We start from the raw sequence: 17,607 nt of genomic DNA, 5'->3' as shown, positions 1-17,607 counted from the left end.
AGTATTGAAAAACCCGCATTCCCACCGGTCACACGGAGATGGGGCCTATTTTTAATAAACTATTAAAGGTGACGTTGGGTCTAAAAAATAAAGGTGACTAAAAAAGCAAAAAAAAAACAAATAATGCGATTTGGTTCCAGTTTGGTTGTGATGAAGAAATAAAGTTGTCGTTGGACCCAGTCTCACCTTTATTCTGCCATTAAAAACAGGCCCATCCGTGTGAGCCGTGCGAATGCGGGTTGATGTTCGGGAGCTCGTGGGCCACGGACTCTGCCTCAGGCTGATTGGGACATTCCGTTACTGCGGGTTAAACGGCGCTGCTATAAAAAGGGGAAGTCGGCTTTTCCTTATCACTTACTTAGGAGAGTTCGCTTGTTATAATGGAGGGGTTGGGGATTCTTGTTTTGTTATTTGTTGTGATCTGTTCAGCTCAGCCGCCCTCTCTTCTTTTCCCCGCCGATAAATGTTGGTTGTCTCCTAAAAACCGCAAAGACTGCGGATTTCCGGGCATTAAAGCCAGTGAGTGTTTGCAGAGAGGCTGCTGCTTCGATGCGGGGAATCGGGATGCGCCGCCGTGTTTCTATTCACTGGACAATTTGCCAGGTGGGTGTATTCTTGGTCCGTCTATATTCTGGGCCAGGACCTTCCAGGGTCACCCGCAATCTAGCTGCACGCGGTTTCCCTGGACAGTTTCATCTCTCTCCTTGTCCTACAACGACAGTTCGAAATTCAAACGTTTCCAGTCCGGAGAGTAGAACCGGTGGTGGGATTGGAAGCTTCCAATCCCGCAGAGTAGATTTGATGGTGGGATTGGGGGGTTGTTAATCAGATACAGAAAGGGCAATAGTTAATCGCCCTTTGACCCAATATCTGGAGTTCGAATCATTCTACTGTTGCTCGATGACTTGGGAATCACACTGTGGAAGGGCAGAGTGAACGAGCTCCGGCCCCTGCTGCCACTGACCATTTGGATTTGATATTTGATTTCTATCGGAGATGCGGGCAATTTAAATCCAAGCAGCGCGGTGATGAGCTGTAGTTGGTCCACTGGTCTCCATTAGACAGATAATGGGGTGGGATAGAAACTGAAACATGGATGGGGTTTGTCCCCCTACCGGTAACGGTTCCCTTGACCCTCCCCGTGGGGCAACTAACCGCCTTTCATTGCCTCTCTTGCAGTCTGCACCAAGGATGGGCGGGTCCTGATCGCGATCTCCAAGGATTTGACGCTGCCTCCTGTAAACCTAACAACCCTCCATCTGAAGGATGGAGACGGAGCTGAGTGCAGTCCAACCGTGGCCTCTGCAGACACTGTGCTCTTTCAGTTCGCAGTCACTGAATGTGGCGCTACTCAGCGGGTAGGTATTGCGGGCTGGGAGTCCCGTCAATGGCTCAGTTCGGGACTGATGGTCTTCTGTCTCTTGTAGCTGGACGGCGTGAACATCCTGTATGAAACGGATGTGTTGGGTGAGTTTGAGATCTTGGATGGCGCTTTGGGATCGGTGACCCGGGACAGCCCTTTCAGGTGAGAATGGGAGCACATTCAGCGGGTAGAGACAGTGAGAAGCTGAATTCTCCAGCCGTGTCCGTTCTCTTGCAGGCTCCATGTTCAGTGCAGTTACAAGGGAAGCCAGGAGTCTGATCTGCAGGTGAAGCCCAGAGTTTACACTCTTTCTCCGCCACTGCCTGCCACTGAGGCCGGGATCCTGCTTCTGGAGCTGAGAATAGCGAGAGGTAACGAGTGCTCGCTGATGGCTAGTGTCCAAATTCAGTCTCTCTCCAAATAGTGCCCGCCCTTCATCTTTCTCTTTTCAGATGGTGGTTACCGGAGCTGGTATGTGGCCAGTGACTACCCGATCCTGAGTGTGCTCCGGGACCCCGTGTTTGTGGAGGTTCGTGTTCTGAACCGGAACGATCCGTCCCTTGTGCTGGTGCTCAATGACTGCTGGGCGACCCCCACCCCCGAGCCGTATTCGGGGCTCCGATGGGACCTCCTGGTGGAGAGGTAAGGGATCGAGTGAGGGGGCTTGAGGCAGTGTGGGGAGGGGGCGACATGGGCGGGGATTAATACAGAAATCGTTACTTCAGTCCGGGTTAGTGATTGGGGAAATATTCCTTCGAAGTTGATATTTTGTTCCAGACGCTGGTATAATTGGTTTGATGTAAACCTATAACCTTGTGACCCCCTCTGTCTCTGTTCCAGGTGCCCCTTTGCTGGTGATAACTACAAAACCCGCCTCCTCCCGGTAACCGCTGATTCCCATTTGCGGTTCCCAACTCTCCATAATCGTTTTGTAGTCAGCACGTTCGCTTTCTGGGACCGAGTTTCGGCCCGAGCTCTGTCCGGGGAGGTGAGTATCCTTCAGTGCTTCTTTCCCGGTCACTCGGTATCACTTGTTCCCTGGCTCTTAAGTGAGCAGGCCTCTGTTGGTCGGTTGGCTGTAGAAGCATTAATCTGCTGACTGTAACCTGTGGGATTGACCATACCGCACTGTCCCTTTGCAGGTTTATTTCCACTGTAGTGCTGAGGTTTGCGACCCTTCCACCCGAGAGAACTGCACGACTCCCTGCAGCCCCAGTAAGTACCTGCGATCTGAATAGAAACTAAACGCTGATGGGGAGGGTTGGGTGTGACATCTGGACCTGGGGCTCCCTCAGCAAGGGGCTGAACACTGGGCACAGGGTGAATGTCCCGAATCTGGCGGTTCTGGGAACTTGTCCAGTTCCATTCGGTGCAGGTTTCCATTCGAATAGCAATCTAGGGCAGCGGGTCTGAGCACATCTTGCACCAGGTCAGTAATTGTGAACGATGCTCTGATCCTTGAGCTGGCATGACTGAGGTATTTTTGGTCCCTTGCTACTTGCCCGGATGCTGAGTTGACCTACTTGCCGACCCCTGAGGAGCAGAATCCTCCCATTGTTGGCACGGGTTTGTTCCACATCCGGTTCGGAATAGTCCACCCTTGGCCTTGGAGAACATTAAACCAGCATCTAACTATCATCATTCTGACACTGGGAATTCAGGGTGGAACCGAACGGATGTCCCAGGGCCGGACACCTGGCCAATTGAGTGTCTCATAAAACTGCGGGTCAAAGTAGTGCATCAAACAGTGTCTCCTACACCAGGAGACCAGACTGGCCATTGTGGCAGCAGCAATTGCGAACTCTGCTCAGTTTGCACGTCCTTCTGAGAATCCGTTTGGTGAGAACCGGATGGAATTATAGCCGGAACTGCAATCTCCAAACTCTGTCCGGTACCCAGGGCCCTGATGTGTTTTGCATGAGGCCATCTGATTCAGGATTTCCAGACAGATGAAGATTTAATCATTCACCATGAACTCTTGTCTCATTCTCTCCTTCGCCCCAGAGAGGCGAAGAAGCGCCGATAACCGGTCTGGGGCCTTGGTGACCGCTGATGGACCCATCCTTTTCCTGGAAGGTGAGGCGAGATTGGCTGCTCTGATCCACCAGGATGAGAAAGGTAAAGCAGGGCGCTCCACCTGTGTCTAGTGATGGAGTAACTGGTGCCCATCTAACCCTGGCTTCTCCCCACAGATGCTGCTGTTGATTCCCCCTTCCGTGTTCCTGGATTAGCGGTTGGGGTAGCGCTGCTCTCCGTGGCCCTGTTGGTCGGGACTGTTGCTATATGGAAAATGGAGCAGGGCCGCAGGGTAGGCTCCGAGTGCAGCTCCATGGAACTGTAGATGTGTCTGTTGTATAATAAAATCCTGTTATAGATGATTGCTGGTCTCGTGTTATCTTCCAAATGCTCGCTGGGTTGTACTCTTTGCAGTGAGTTAACTTGGTGTCTGGTTTGAGAATTGTTTTTGCTGCAGCCAACAATTGCAACATCCCCAATTCGGAATAAGATCCGGGGCAAAGCTGTGGTGGGTTTGTCGTAAAATGGTGTCGGGCAGGAATGACTAGTTCCCTTGCCTCTAACTCTCATCCTGTGGGCTGGTCCTGGGCCCATATCTCTGGAATTGCCTCTTGCCTGAAGGCATCCATTGACCAGTTTGCCAAGCCGGGAGAATTTTGGGCTCTGTACTTGCACGACCACTGGCTGCTGGTCTCTCCGGCTAAAGGAACAGGAGAATAGACGAGACGATTGTGTGGCTACAGGGATGGTGTAGGAGGGAGGGATTTAAATTCCTGAGACTTTGGGACCGGTTCTGCGGAAGGTGGGACGGGTAACACCGGACCAGACCGATGTCCTCATGGGGGCTGTTTGCTAGTGCTGTTGGGGAAGGTTGAAACGAGAATGGCAGGGGGATGGGAACCAGAGCAGGAAGACGGAGGCGAGGGAAACAATGATAGAAACAAAACAGAACGGGAAGAAGCAATAGTGGCAGGCAGAGAAAACATGGTGATAAACAAATAGGTCCATAGTGCAAAATAATACTAAAATGACTAGCAATCTTGAAAAGTCTAAAGGTGTTAATGTGCGGATCATTTGCAATAAGCTCGATGAATTTACAGCGCAGATAGATATTAACGGGTATGACATAGTTGCGATTATAGAGACATTGCTGCAGGGTGACCAAGGATGGGAACTGAACATCCAGGGGTATTCAATATTTAGGAAGGGCAGGCAAAAATGGAAAGGAGGTGGGGTAGCGTTGTGAGTAAAGGAGGGAATCAATGCAATAGTGAGGAAGGATATTGGCTCGGAAAATCACGTTGTGGAATCTATGGATGGAGTTAACACCAAGGGGCAGAAAACGTTGGTAGGGGTTGTCTATTGGCCTCAAACAGTAGTGGAGATGTAGGAGAGGGCATTAAACAGGAAATTAGAGACCCAGGCAAGAAAGGTAAACCATAATCAGACTTAAATTTACATACAGCTTGGTCAAACCAAATTAGGAATAATACAGTGGGGGAGGAATTCCTGGAGTCTAGAAATAAATCATGTACACTCATACATTGAGGAACCAACTAGCGAACAGGCGATCCGAGATTGGGTATTGTGCGATGAGAAAGGATTGATTAACAATCTTGTGCGGGCTCCCTTAGAGAAGAGCGACCATTACATGATAGAATTCATCATTAAGATGGAGAGTGAAGTAGTTAAATCCGAAACTAGGGTTCTGAATCTAAATGAAGGAAATTACGAAAGTGAGTTGGCTCGGATAGATTGGAGAACTTGACAAAAAGGGATGACGGTGGATAGGCAATGGCTGATATGGAAAGAACATGTGGATAAATTATAACAATTATTAATTCCTGTCTGGCACAAAAATAAAACAGGAAAGGTGGCTCAACCGTGGCTTATAAAATAAATTAGCCATTCGTTCCAAAGAGGAGACATATAAAATTGCCAGAAAAAGCTGCAGGCCTGAGGATTGGGAGCAGTTTAGAATTCAGCAAAGGAGGATTAAGAGGGGGAAAAGTAGAGTATGAGTAAACTAGCCGGCAACACAAAAACTGACTGTAAAAGTTTCTATAAATGTCAAGAGACAAAGATTAGTGAAGACAAATGTAGGTCCCTTACAGTCAAATGCGGAACAAAGAAATGGGAGAACAATTAAACAAATACTTTGGTTCTGTCTTCAAAGGAGGTCACAAACAACCTTCCAGAAATGTTAGGGAAGTAAGGGTCTACTGAGGGAGAAACTGGAGGAAACCAGGATTAGTTTTAAAGAAAAAGTGCTCGGGAAATTAATGGGGCTAAAGGCTGACAAATCCCCAGGGCCTGATAATCTACATCTCAGAGTACTAAAGGAAGTGGCCCTGGAACTAGTGCATGCATTGGTGATCATCTTCCAAAATTCTACAGACTCGAACAGTTCCTACAGATTGGAGGGTGGCAAATGTTACCCCACTATTTAAAAAACGAGGAAGAAAAAACAGGGAATTAAAGACCAGTTAGCCTAACATCAGTCGTGGGGAAAATGCTCGAGTCTATTTTAAAAGATGCGACAACAGAACGCTTGGAAGGCATTAACGGGATTGGACAAAGTCAGCATAGGTTTATGAAAGGGAAATTATGCTTAACAAATCTACTGGACTTTTTTTTAGGAGGTAACTTGTAGAATAGATAGGGATGAACTAGTGGATGTGGTGTACTTGGATTTTCAGAAGGCTTCGGAAAAGTTCCCACACAAGAGGTTGGTGTGCAAAATTAAAGCACATGGGATAGGGGGAATATACTGGCATGGATTGAGAATTGTTTGACAGACAAGAAAGAGTAGGAATAAATGGGTCTTTTCCCGGGTGGCAGGCAGTGACCAGTGGGGTACCGCAGGGATCAGTGCTTGGGGTCCCAGCTATTCACAATATATATCAATGATTTGGATGAGGCAACGTAATGTAACATTTCCAAGTTTGCAGATGACACAAAGCTGGGGTGGAGTGTGAGCTGTGAGGGGGATGCAGAGAGGGTCCAATATGATTTCGACAAGTTGGCTGAGAGGGCAAGAACATGGCAGATGCAGTATAACGTGGATAAATGAAGTTATCCAATTTGGTTGTAAAAACAGAAATGCAGATTATTATCTGAATGGTGATAGATTGGGAAAATGGGGAGGTGCAACGAGACCTGGGTGTCCTTGTACACCAGTCGCTGAAAGCGACCATTCAGATGCAGCAAGCAGTTAGGAAGGCGAATGGTATGTTGGCGTTCATTGCAAGAGGATTTGAGTACAGGAGTAGGAATGTCTTACTGCAGTTGTACAGGGCCTTGGTGAGACCACATCTGGAGTATTGTGTGCTGTTTTGGTCTCTATATCTGAGGAAGGATGTCCTTGCCATGGAGGGAGTGCAACGAAGGTTTCCCAGACTGATTCTTGGGATGGCAGGATGATGTATGACTGGGCCTGTATTCACTAGAGTTTATTAGAATGAGGGGTGATCTCATCGAAACATATAATATTCTAACAGGACCAGATGCAGGGAGGATGTTTCCGTTGGTTGGGGAGTCCAGAACCAGGGGTCACAGTCTCAGGATAGTGGGTATGTCATTTAGAACCGAGATGAGGAGAAATTTCTTCAGAGGTTGGTGAACCTGTGGAATTCTCCACCACAGAAGACAGTGGAGGCCAAGTCATTAGATGTATTCAAGAAGGAGATAGATATATTTCTTAATGCTCAAGGGATCTGGGGAAAAAGCGGGAACAGGGTACAGAGTTAGACATCAGCCATGATCATTTTGAATGTCGGAGCAGGCCCGATGGGCCGAATGATCTACTCTTGCTCTTATTTTCTATGTTTCTATGAAATTGATAAAGATAAAACAGTCTGAACCCCCAACAGAATATGACTTGTAGCATAGATATTAATGAGAGGAAGTGAGAAGCGTTCCCCTGGATTGGCTCCGTGGCTCAGTTGGTTAAAGAACTCCGGTCCTGGATTCAACTCCCCGTTGTGCTTTTGTGGAATTTATGATGTGTCGTGAATTTGACCAGCAAAAACATCGTTCGGTGTTTGTATTTTGTTCACGGTCCAATACGGAACTTCTCAGAATATCTCTTCAAAATGCCCTTTTATTTTACAGACTGACCTCTCATAGAATGTGAGCGTAACATCTTAATGTAAGGACACGTTCTTGTTTCTGGGCTCGTTGAAGTCGGGGTATAATTTACGATTCGAGGTTCATATTCCGGAGAATCCCCAATTTAGCCTTAGAATTTTTATCTTGAGCTGCGGTTCAGACTTTTGCAAAGAGGGAAAAGAAGTCCCCAAATCACTCCACCTCAATCTCAAACGCTTTCGGAAGAAGTTCAGTTCAAACAATCACTCCCTTTCAAGGCACGTCAATAACCTACACTTTCATTGAACGAGCTTTGCTTTCAATTGCATTCGACCTTGAAACCGCTCTGGGCTTTCATCTCACTGAAGCAGAGTCTGGCCGCTTTGTATCTGTGAGCATGTCACTGACCAGGTTTGCATTGATATTGGTCTCTTTCAATTTTAAAAATTTCACCAAGCCTCAGGGAAAAGAAACCGAGAATCGAATTGTCCCTGCAAGTGAAGAATTGAAGGGATTGGTGCGCCAAGCAGATCTGGAAAATGCGCAGTGCGGTCGCTCAGGAATTTCAAATCCACCCTCTCGCCACTCAGCGATCATATTAACTGACCTTTACACTGGCCCAGTGTCACCGCGCTGAAATCGAGTATTTCTCCGGCACGTTTCTCTTAACTTCACAGTTGCTGGTTTAAGAGTGAAGACCAGCTCGTTGGATTTTCACTCCTGCAAGCTTCACGCATTCATTTTGGAGAAGTAAACTAACAGTAGACAGCTGATTTATTGGTGGCTGCAATCATAAAGTTTAGCTCAGTGAATTATTGGTTTAGCAGGTGATCTCTTCGTCTGTTTCGGTGGTGCGATCACTTAGCGAGAAAGTGTGATGGTTCGAACCCTTATTTCATTTTCCCGAAGGATTCATCGCCTCAAATTTCCAGGGTTTCAATGTGTGTTTGGTCTGCAAGAAAATGTATCGTGATCATAGCCGGCTGCGCAGGGCTGATATTCCACCATTTACCCTGTGGTCGGAAATCAGGCACATGAAACATGTAAAGGAATGGAACAGTTGCTTCACGGAAATCACAATTCAGAACCCATTTCTTTTAATCGGGTTTATTTTCAATCAGTTAACGCCTGCCTTAAATAGTAGACTCAGGACTGTCTCACAAACAGGTTAAATCTTCATAGAATAATTACCACAGTCATTTTTAGACTGGACGCCGGACGGCGACTTTGCTGTCAGTGAAGAGAGACGGGAAAGACCAAAGTGCCGTTTGCCCCTCTCACTGTGGCCGTGAAGAACTGTGTTCAGGCAGAAGTTCTGTTCCCACCGGATGATCCTCCCCCCAGATTATCCTTTCTGAGCTCTCGCCAGGTGATGCTAAACACTCAGGTGGGAAAAAAACAAAATCTACAACAAGGTGTTTAAAACAAAGCTGATTTATTTAACACATATCCAGAATATTAAACTCCAGCTCAGTTATAGGGGTTATTAATATCAGCAGTCCTGCATGCGATTAACAGCAGAATCCAAGCCCTGCAATCAGATGTGAACTCGCTGGTGTCTCAGCACGTCTGATGATTGAGCGAATCCCTCCACACACGGATCACAGAATGATAGAAAGTTACAGAACAGAAGGAAGCCATTCAGTCCATCGTGTCTGTCCCGACCGAAAAAGAGCTATCCAACATAATCCTACTTTCCAATACTTGGTCCATAGCCCTGTAGAATACCGCACTTCAGATCCACATCCAAGTACTTTTTAAATGAGTTGAGGTTTTCTGCCTCGACCACCCTTTCAGACAGTGAGTTCCAGACCCCGAACACTCTCTCCGCTTCTGTGTATCCTGTTACTTTTTCACTGCTGTCCGGAAGTCTATGAACAACTCCCACCAAAGTCTTGCATTCTATTCTGTTGCTAATTTCTACGCAAAGCCTTTCTACTGCGTGCTCACCTTTACTGATATGTCTTCTTTCTAATGCAGTCATAGTATCACTCCTCAATATCGCTGCTCCACCGCCATTTCCAATGTCCCTATCCTTTCTAAACGGCATATAACTTGAAATATTTATCTGCCAGTCATGCCAAGTTTGTAGTCAGGTCTCAGTGATGAGCACTACGTCATGCACTTTAAGCTGAATTTACGCTTCTAATTCACTTGTTTTATTTCTTATGCTACGTACATTAATGCATAGAACATTTAATTGGGCAATAGAACTTGTAATACCCTTATGCCCTGATGTTGTGTTTAACACACTTGGTAAATAATGTTGGTGAGCTGCAGACACAAGTGGTAACATCGGATTATGTTATAGTGTCAGTAATGGAGACCTGGCTCAAACAAGCGGAGGAATGGCCACTTAAATATTCCTGGCTACAACGTATTCAGGAAAGGCAGGGGATAAAATGGGGGGAGGGGGTAGAGGGGAGCAGCCACTATTGATCAAAAATACTGTTACAGCGGTAGAAAGGGTCGCCATGCTTAAGGGTTCAAAGGCAGAATCTTTTTGGTTAGAATTAAGGAACAATTGAGGAGCTATTACGCTGCTGGATGCATTCTACAGGCGAACAAATAGTGGGAAGGAGATAGAGGAGCAAATTGACTGGTAAATTGCAGAAAGATGCAATAATTTTAGAGTAGTGATAAAAGGGAACTTCATTTATCCGAATATGGACTGGGATATAGCAGTGTAAAAGTCAAAGAGGGCGAGCAATTCCTGAAATGTGTACAAGAGAAATTTCTTAAACCGCATGTTTTCAGCCCAACGAGGAAGGAAGCAGTGTTGGATTTATTTAGGGGAAAGAAATAGGGCAAGTGGAGCATGATTCAGTGGGGGAGCATTTGCATCAGGTTTAGTGTAGTTATGGACAATGCAAGGAAAAATCAAGTATGAAAATACTCAACTGGGAAGAGCGAATTTCAGCGAGTTGAAAAGGGATCGGGTCCAGGTGGATTGGAATCAAAGATTGGCAGGTAAAACAGTACGTGAGCAATGGGAGGCTTTGAGTGAGGAGATAGTTCGGGTACAGACTGGACACATTCTTACTCGGGGAAAGGTTGGGCACGCAAAACTAGAGCTCCCTGGATGACAACAGAGTATTTGCGACAACATTTTGTACATTCTGAATACCAATATCCGGACAGGTGTGCCCACGGTTATCAACCACAACCTCGTCACTTCCACGCTGACAGATAAAAAGCGGCCACATTCTGCTTGAGTGAGACTAAATCCGAGAGCGGTTTCAAGGTCAATTGCAATTGCGAGCAGAATGCATTCAGAAGACGTGAGATTATTGAGATACCTCCAAACACCTTGCCAGTTTGAATAGCAGCTCAAGATCACAGGTCGGGGGGAAAAATGAGGGCTCGTCCGGGATCTCTCACATATTTCAAACAACACACCCGAAGCGAGAATCATACCCCTAGAACAACGAGCCCGCTGGAATAAAAAACGCAACAAGCAGTAGTTTCTGAGTATCAGCGGCCACTTTCCCCACATATCCCTTGAAGCACCGTAAATAAAAATGTGTCCGTACATTAGTGAAGAATCAGAAAGCCAATTTCTGCTCTGTTGGGTTTTGTTTCGGGCTCCTGACGCTGATAAAGATGATTGGGGACAGTTGATGAGTTAATGGTTGTAAGGGCGCAGATACTCCGGTGTGAGGGTGCAGATCCTCCGGTGTGAGGGTGCAGATCCTCCGCTGTAAAGGTGCAGATGCTCGGATTTAAGGGTGCAGATACTCCGGTGTAAGGGTGCAGTTACTCGGATTTAAGGTTGCAGACACTCGGATGTCAGGATTTGTTGCCACGACTGAAGTGCGCCTTGGAACTGTTGTTATTATCCAAGGCAGCGCTGCAGGATCCTTTCATGATCTCTCATAAATCTACTGAAACCCATCGGAATATGAATACAATTTTGCGTTTCCAAAATAAAAGGGAGTGACATTCATTGTGGAAACAGTCTGGTGTCGCTCACTGCAGAAATATCCATGTCAGAGTGAAGCGGCTCTCCTGCAACCTTCGGACCTTGTCTGTCAAGAAGAATTCAGATTTCCGCGAAGCCAATCACAGGTTAAATGGTGGAAGATCGGCCGTGCTCAGCTGGCCATCGAAACCGGGCATTTGTTTTGCAGCCAAAACAAACATCAAAAACCAGGAAATGCGAGACCATGAAGATAAAAGATATCCCACCGTCCCTGGGTGGGCTCGAACCACCAACCTTTCAGTTAACAGCTGAGCGTGCTAACCGATTGCGCCACAGAGACAGCACACGTTTGAATCTGAACCACTGATTCAACGAGCTAAAAATTCAGGTTGCAGCGATCACTCTGACCTCTCTCTTCGATCAGTTTCGTTTTCCAAAATAAAGTGTGTGAAGTTTGCACGAGTAACAATCTGTGCTCTATCATTCCTGAACATTTAACTCACTTTGCCATTAAACAATGTATGTTGGAGGACTCAGTCCCCTCGTGGTCGAGAGGATTGATTGATCGAGCTGTGATTCGCCATTCTCAATTCCAGTAATATTCAGGTTTGCTGAAAATGAGATGAGATGAAATGAGCAGGTCCGACGAGCAGGTCTGTGACACGACTCGGTGTCTACAAAGTTGTCCCGTGCACTTACAGTGAAGCGGACGGCAGTTTTCACTCTCAAACAAGTCACTATGATGTTAAGAAAAAGTGTCGATGGTAGCATGATGTGGAGATGCCGGTGATGGACTGGGGTTGACAATTGTAAACAATTTTACAACACCAAGTTATGGTCCAACAATTTTATTTTAAAATTCACAAGCTTTCGGAGGCTTCCTCCTTCCTCGGGTGAATGTCAAGAAATCCTCGAACCTCTCGCATTTATAAATCACAGAACAATACCTGGTGATTACAGACAGTCTTTTCAACTGCCCGTTGCCAAGGCAACCAAAGTGTTCAGACAGATAGGTGTTACCTACAGGGCCACCGAATATACAAACGGCCAGAACAAAAAAAAACAGAGAGAGAGAGAGGCAGAAACATCCGGAAGGAAAAGACAGCAATTGACCCGTTATATTAAAAATAGATAACTTTTGTTCACTGGTGGGGTTACGTGTAGCATTGGTGCTTCAGGGGTACAATTCTTGCTTGCAGTAATTCTATTCCTGTAAAACTAGCTCCTGAAGTGTAGGATGTAAAGTATCCTGACTGAGCGGCCTTTGGCGCTGGTTTGAAGCTCCAGTTAAATCCCACGATTTGATTATGGATCAAAATCATATTTTGTGTCTACAAAACTGCAGCCTCCCTCCTGTAAACAAGTAATACTAAACATCTCATCTGCTATTGCAACAGCGTAGAACGGAGGAATCACATGGCAATTCAGATAAGTAGATGCATTTTGGAAAACATCAATTGTACCTTCAACTCCAGTCGAAATGTTCACAAACAAAAGGATTGCTTGATCTCGGTGAGACTTGAATTAACAACCCCGGCATTTCCCGAGCCTCTAACTCATTTTAGGACCGATTGCGCCGCTGGAGCCCGGTCACTCTGATCACCTGTCTCACTCTGCTGGAATCTTAAGGTGAGATGTCCTTACTTGTGGAAACGTGTCCTGTCCCAGTGATGAAACTAATATCTGCACTTTCACTTTCAGCTTCTTTCACATCCTCTGCTCCATCGCTCCACAATCGGGTTTTCCGTGAACAGGTCAAAATGGACATTTGCATAAATTCAGTCAGTGGTAAAATTCGAATCGAAAAATGCCCCAGACATTGAAACCAGCGATTTAAACCACCAGCTCACACTTCCACAAAACAAGGCCTGTCTTTAAAGGTCTGTTTAATGATCAAATAAATTAATTGAAGCTAATTGACCGTATTTTCCGCGTGCTGGGTTGTTCTCCTGAGAGCAGTGAAGGTTCAGAGGAGATTTGATAGAAGTGTTCAAAGTCATGAAGGGTTTAGATAAAGTAAATCAAGGGAAGCTGTTTTAATTGGCGAAATGGTCGGAAACCAGAGGTCACAAATTTGAGGTGATTGCAAAAGAACCAAAGGCGATATGAGGAAAAACTTAATTAAGCAGCGAGTAGTTCTGATCTGGAATGCGCTGCTTGAAAGGATGGTGGAAGCAGATTCAATCGTGACTTAAAAAAGGAATTTGAAGGGGAAAAATGCAGAGCACCGGGAAAGGGCTGCGGAATGGGAATAATTGGATTGATCTTACAAAAAGCAGGCACGGGCTCGATGAGCCGAATAGCCTCCTTCTGTGTTGTAACTATTCGATGATTCGATGGACAGAAGCGGTCTGAAAGAATGGGCGATCGGTTGTGGGTAACAGGGAAATTTTCGACTGGTTGTACGGTTGTGTTACTGACGGCTCCTTGTTCTCGGATTATGGTTGTCATTTTGGGCGTTTCACTGATTGATATGTGAGAGGTCCCCAGTTAAAATTCCAGAACCCTCCTGTTTCACTATTTCCAGTGAAGATTCACTCATTTCTTTCTCACATCTTTTCAGCGTTGCAGAAAGCAGGATTGATTTAATTCTCGAGCATGTTTGAGGTCCAGAGGCCGGAATGCAGCCGGTTTGTCGACGCAACACACACGGAGAGAGTAAAATGCCTCACGGCGGTGTGCAGATTGAAACTGAAGGTGAATTTATCCCAATTCAGGCGATCTCAGAGGTGCAGAATAAAAATGCTCCTTAATTGGTCGGGAATACGTACCCTGTTCCCTCGCGTGGTAAGTGCAAATTCTACCAGTGAAACAGTAACGTTTGCATGGTATCGGGCTCTCTGTGTCCAGTTGGAAACCTGTTTGAAACAACATATAATTTCACAAATCTCCTCTGAGTACCTCGCGCATTCTGATTTACAGCCGTGCATTACTAGCACTCGCTGCTTGTGATGGCCGAGTGGTTCAGGCGTTAGATCTAAAACTCAACAGGGTCTTTCGGTGAAACATTGGAATGCTGCTCGCGGTTCTATTGTTTAAAGTTTTGTTCAATGCTCAAATAAATATGAACTGGAAATAACGGGCCGCGATTCCTTCTCTCAGACAGATCCTCCACCGCGGCAGAGCCTTTTAATTGGGAGCCCAATGGTCTCTTGCAAAACTTCAAGGTGCGTGAAGGAAACTTCACAATATTCCACAACTGGAGTATTGTGTCCAATTCTGGGTACCGCACTTTAGGAAGGATGTGAAGGCCTTAGAGGTGGCGCAGAAATGATTTACCGGAATGGTTTCAGGGATGAGGGACTTCAGTTACGTGGATCGACTGGAGAAGCTGGGGTTGTTCTCCTTAGGGCAGGAAGGTTGAGAGGAGATTTGATAGAAGTGTTCAAAATCATGACGGGTTTGGATAAAGTAAATAAACAGAAACTGCTCCCGTTGGCGGAAGGGTCGAGAACCAGAGGACACAGATTTACGGTGGTTGACAAAAGAACCAAAGGAGATATGAGGAAAAACGTTTTAAATCAGCGAGTAGTTATAATCTGGAATGCATCTCCTGAAAGGGTGGTGGATGCAGATTTAATCGTGATTTTCTAAAAGGAATTAGATTAATATTTGAAGGAAAAATATTTGCGGGTCTACAGGGAAAGAACAGGGGAATGGGACTAACTGGATTGCTCTGAAAGAGAGCCGGGGCAGGCTCAATGGGCCGAATGGCCTCCTTCTGTGCAGTAACGATTCTATGAATGTATGATTCCATCTCTCTCAAGCTTCATTTCAAATTCTGCTAACTTGATATTCAGGCTTTTTTTTCTATACTTTTATCTCTCTATCTCTCCCTGTCTCTGTCCCTCTCTGTTTTCCCCTGATGGACTTCTCAAGCTTCCTTGAACGGCCAAAGCTCATCGAACCTGCGACACCAGCAGAGAACGGTAAAGATCGAAAGACTGAGACGGGAGGAAAAATAAAGGACCAACCCAGATGATGAATTCGTAGCCAATGTCCACATATTGATGTCTCTTCGTCCTCATAGTGAAAACATCAGTACTTTTAGCCCAGTATAAAAACAAAGTCTTGTGTTTATAAAGCGCTTTTCACGACCTCAAGACTTCCCAAAGCGCTTTACAGCCAATGAAGTATTTTTGAAGTGTAGTCACTGTTATACTTGTGGGAGAGTGGATAATCTGCGGATGCCGAGACAGACAACAATGTAGCTTTCGAGCAATTAATTCTGCAAAGTCTCACTTGATATTACAACTCGCACATTCGAAACGAATGTGGTAATGTGGTAATGAGAGGCTAATATTGTTGATATGAAATAGTTAATGTACGTCTTCACATTGCCGTACATCGGAATAGAAAAAGTGATAGGATGGGCAGAATGGTGGCCGAGCGGCTGTGGGTAGCACAGAATTCTGCGTTGGTTGCACCCCTCTGTTATCAGTGGCTCCTTGGTCTTCGGGTATGATATCTCGCTTGGGGATTTGCTGATTGTTATGTGAGAGATCCCGGACGAGCCCTGCGGTTTTACCATTTTTAGTTCAAAATCACTAATTGGCTTCTCACGTCTTGTCAGCAGTGCAGTCCGCAGGATTGTCTTCATTCCAGTGCATGGAGGACAGAATGCAGAGGTTCTGTCGACGACAACACACATGGAGAAAGGAAAATGTCACAAGATGGTGTTCAAATTGAAGCTGAATGTCAACGTATCCCAATTCACGTGACCTCATGAATGGAGAATGAAAAATGCTCCTCGATTGGGTGGTGATCGAACCCGGGCCTCCCGCGCAGAAAGCAAGAATTTGATCACTGAAATAACAAAGTCCGCACAGCAGCCGGCGGTCTGCGCTCAGTTCGAAACCTGTCTAAAAGAACATACAGTCTCAGAGTTCTCCTGTCATAACCTTCTTCATTCTCTTCTGCTGCGGTGTCGGATTTGTCGCTTGCAGCAGCGATGACCCAATGATTAAGGCGTTAGACTTGCAATGTGATTTTCCAACCCAGCTTCGACGCAACACACGTGGAGAATGGAAAATGTCTCAAATGGTGCGCAGATTGAAGCTGAGGGCGAATGTCGCACAATTCACGCGATCTTATGAATGGAGAATGAAAATAATCCGAAACGAACCGGAAATCGAACCCCGGTTTCTCACGTGATAAATGAGAATTCTATCACCGAGACAGCAAAGTCAGCACATTAACAAGCTGTAAGTTTCCAGTTGGAAACCTGTCTGAGAGAACAAAGTGTCACAGATCTCGTGTGATAACCCTACGCATTCTGATTTATAGCTGTGCATTATCGATGCGTGCAGCTGCGATGGCCGAGTGGTTAAGGCGTTGGAGTTGAAATCCAATGGGGTTTCCCTGCACAGGTTCGAATCCTGTTCGCAGCGCTATTTTTTAAAGTTTGTTCAGTGTTCAAATTAATGTGAACTTGAACGAACGGACCTTGTTCGCTCCCTCAGAGAGGTGCTCCATCGCCAACGACGCTTTTAACTCGGAGCCCAATGATCTCTTGCAAAATTGCAAGACACGTGAAGGAATCTCTCCCAAGCTCCATTCTAAATTCTGCTCGTTCGCAGAACTTGACATTTATACAATTTATTTCTGTGTTTTAATCTCTCCCTGTCTCTGTCTCTTGACTTTGCCTGTTTTCTCCTGATGGACTTCTCAGGCATCGTGAACAGCGAAGAATGATGGAACCTGCAACACCAGCAGAGAAGGGTAAAGATGGAAAGACTGAGACGGTAGGAAAAGAAAAGGTGCAACCCAGCTGATGAATTCGAAATTAATGTCCACACATTTATGTTTCTTCCCCTCACAATGAAAAAATCAGCAATTTGAGTACAGTACACTTATGGTAGAGTGTATTATATGCGGATGTTGAGACCGACAATCGAACCATTGCCGGAGTGATGAAAGCGCCGAATCCTAAACACTGAACCCCAAGGAGACGCTGAAACTTCTTTGCTGCGAACAAGCAGAGCAACGCGGCCTTTCCGACTGAGCCCTTTGTAATTCAGGTCATTTTCCTGCCAGACAAAATGCTCGCACAAAATGCCATTTTCTGTTCGAAATAATATCGCGACAGAGGTGATGTTCAGGCAATGACATCACCAAGTGCAAGTAGGCATGTACATGAAATGGAAAGTGAGGTAAAATACGACCACAAGCTGCTGATGGACATGTTTCCATTTCCAAAATTCACGCACTGAATACA

General features: G+C 45.8%; 1 protein-coding gene and 2 non-coding genes across 3 annotated transcripts; 2 read left to right on the top strand and 1 right to left on the bottom strand.

Moving 5' to 3' along the window:
• Positions 1-376: 376 nt before the first annotated feature.
• Positions 377-3,741, top strand: LOC137318769 (zona pellucida sperm-binding protein 4-like). Its single transcript, XM_067981421.1, has 9 exons — positions 377-603; positions 1,180-1,358; positions 1,428-1,525; positions 1,601-1,734; positions 1,816-2,005; positions 2,204-2,351; positions 2,506-2,578; positions 3,368-3,481; positions 3,556-3,741. The coding sequence occupies exons 1-9, from the start codon at positions 381-383 to the stop codon at positions 3,702-3,704; spliced, it is 1,308 nt and encodes a 435-aa protein (XP_067837522.1). The 5' UTR covers positions 377-380; the 3' UTR covers positions 3,705-3,741.
• A 7,915-nt stretch (positions 3,742-11,656) lies between these two features.
• On the bottom strand, positions 11,657-11,730 carry trnan-guu (transfer RNA asparagine (anticodon GUU)). The gene has a single exon. It is a non-coding gene; the product is annotated as a tRNA-Asn (tRNA).
• Positions 11,731-16,698: 4,968 nt separating this feature from the next.
• trnas-uga (transfer RNA serine (anticodon UGA)) lies at positions 16,699-16,780 on the top strand. The gene has a single exon. It is a non-coding gene; the product is annotated as a tRNA-Ser (tRNA).
• Positions 16,781-17,607: the final 827 nt, after the last annotated feature.

This window comes from Heptranchias perlo, unplaced genomic scaffold (assembly GCF_035084215.1).
Source record: "Heptranchias perlo isolate sHepPer1 unplaced genomic scaffold, sHepPer1.hap1 HAP1_SCAFFOLD_73, whole genome shotgun sequence".
Classification (NCBI taxonomy): domain Eukaryota; kingdom Metazoa; phylum Chordata; class Chondrichthyes; order Hexanchiformes; family Hexanchidae; genus Heptranchias; species Heptranchias perlo.
The sequence above is the reverse complement of the archived record's forward strand: the minus strand, read 5'-3'. Positions and strand labels throughout refer to the sequence as shown.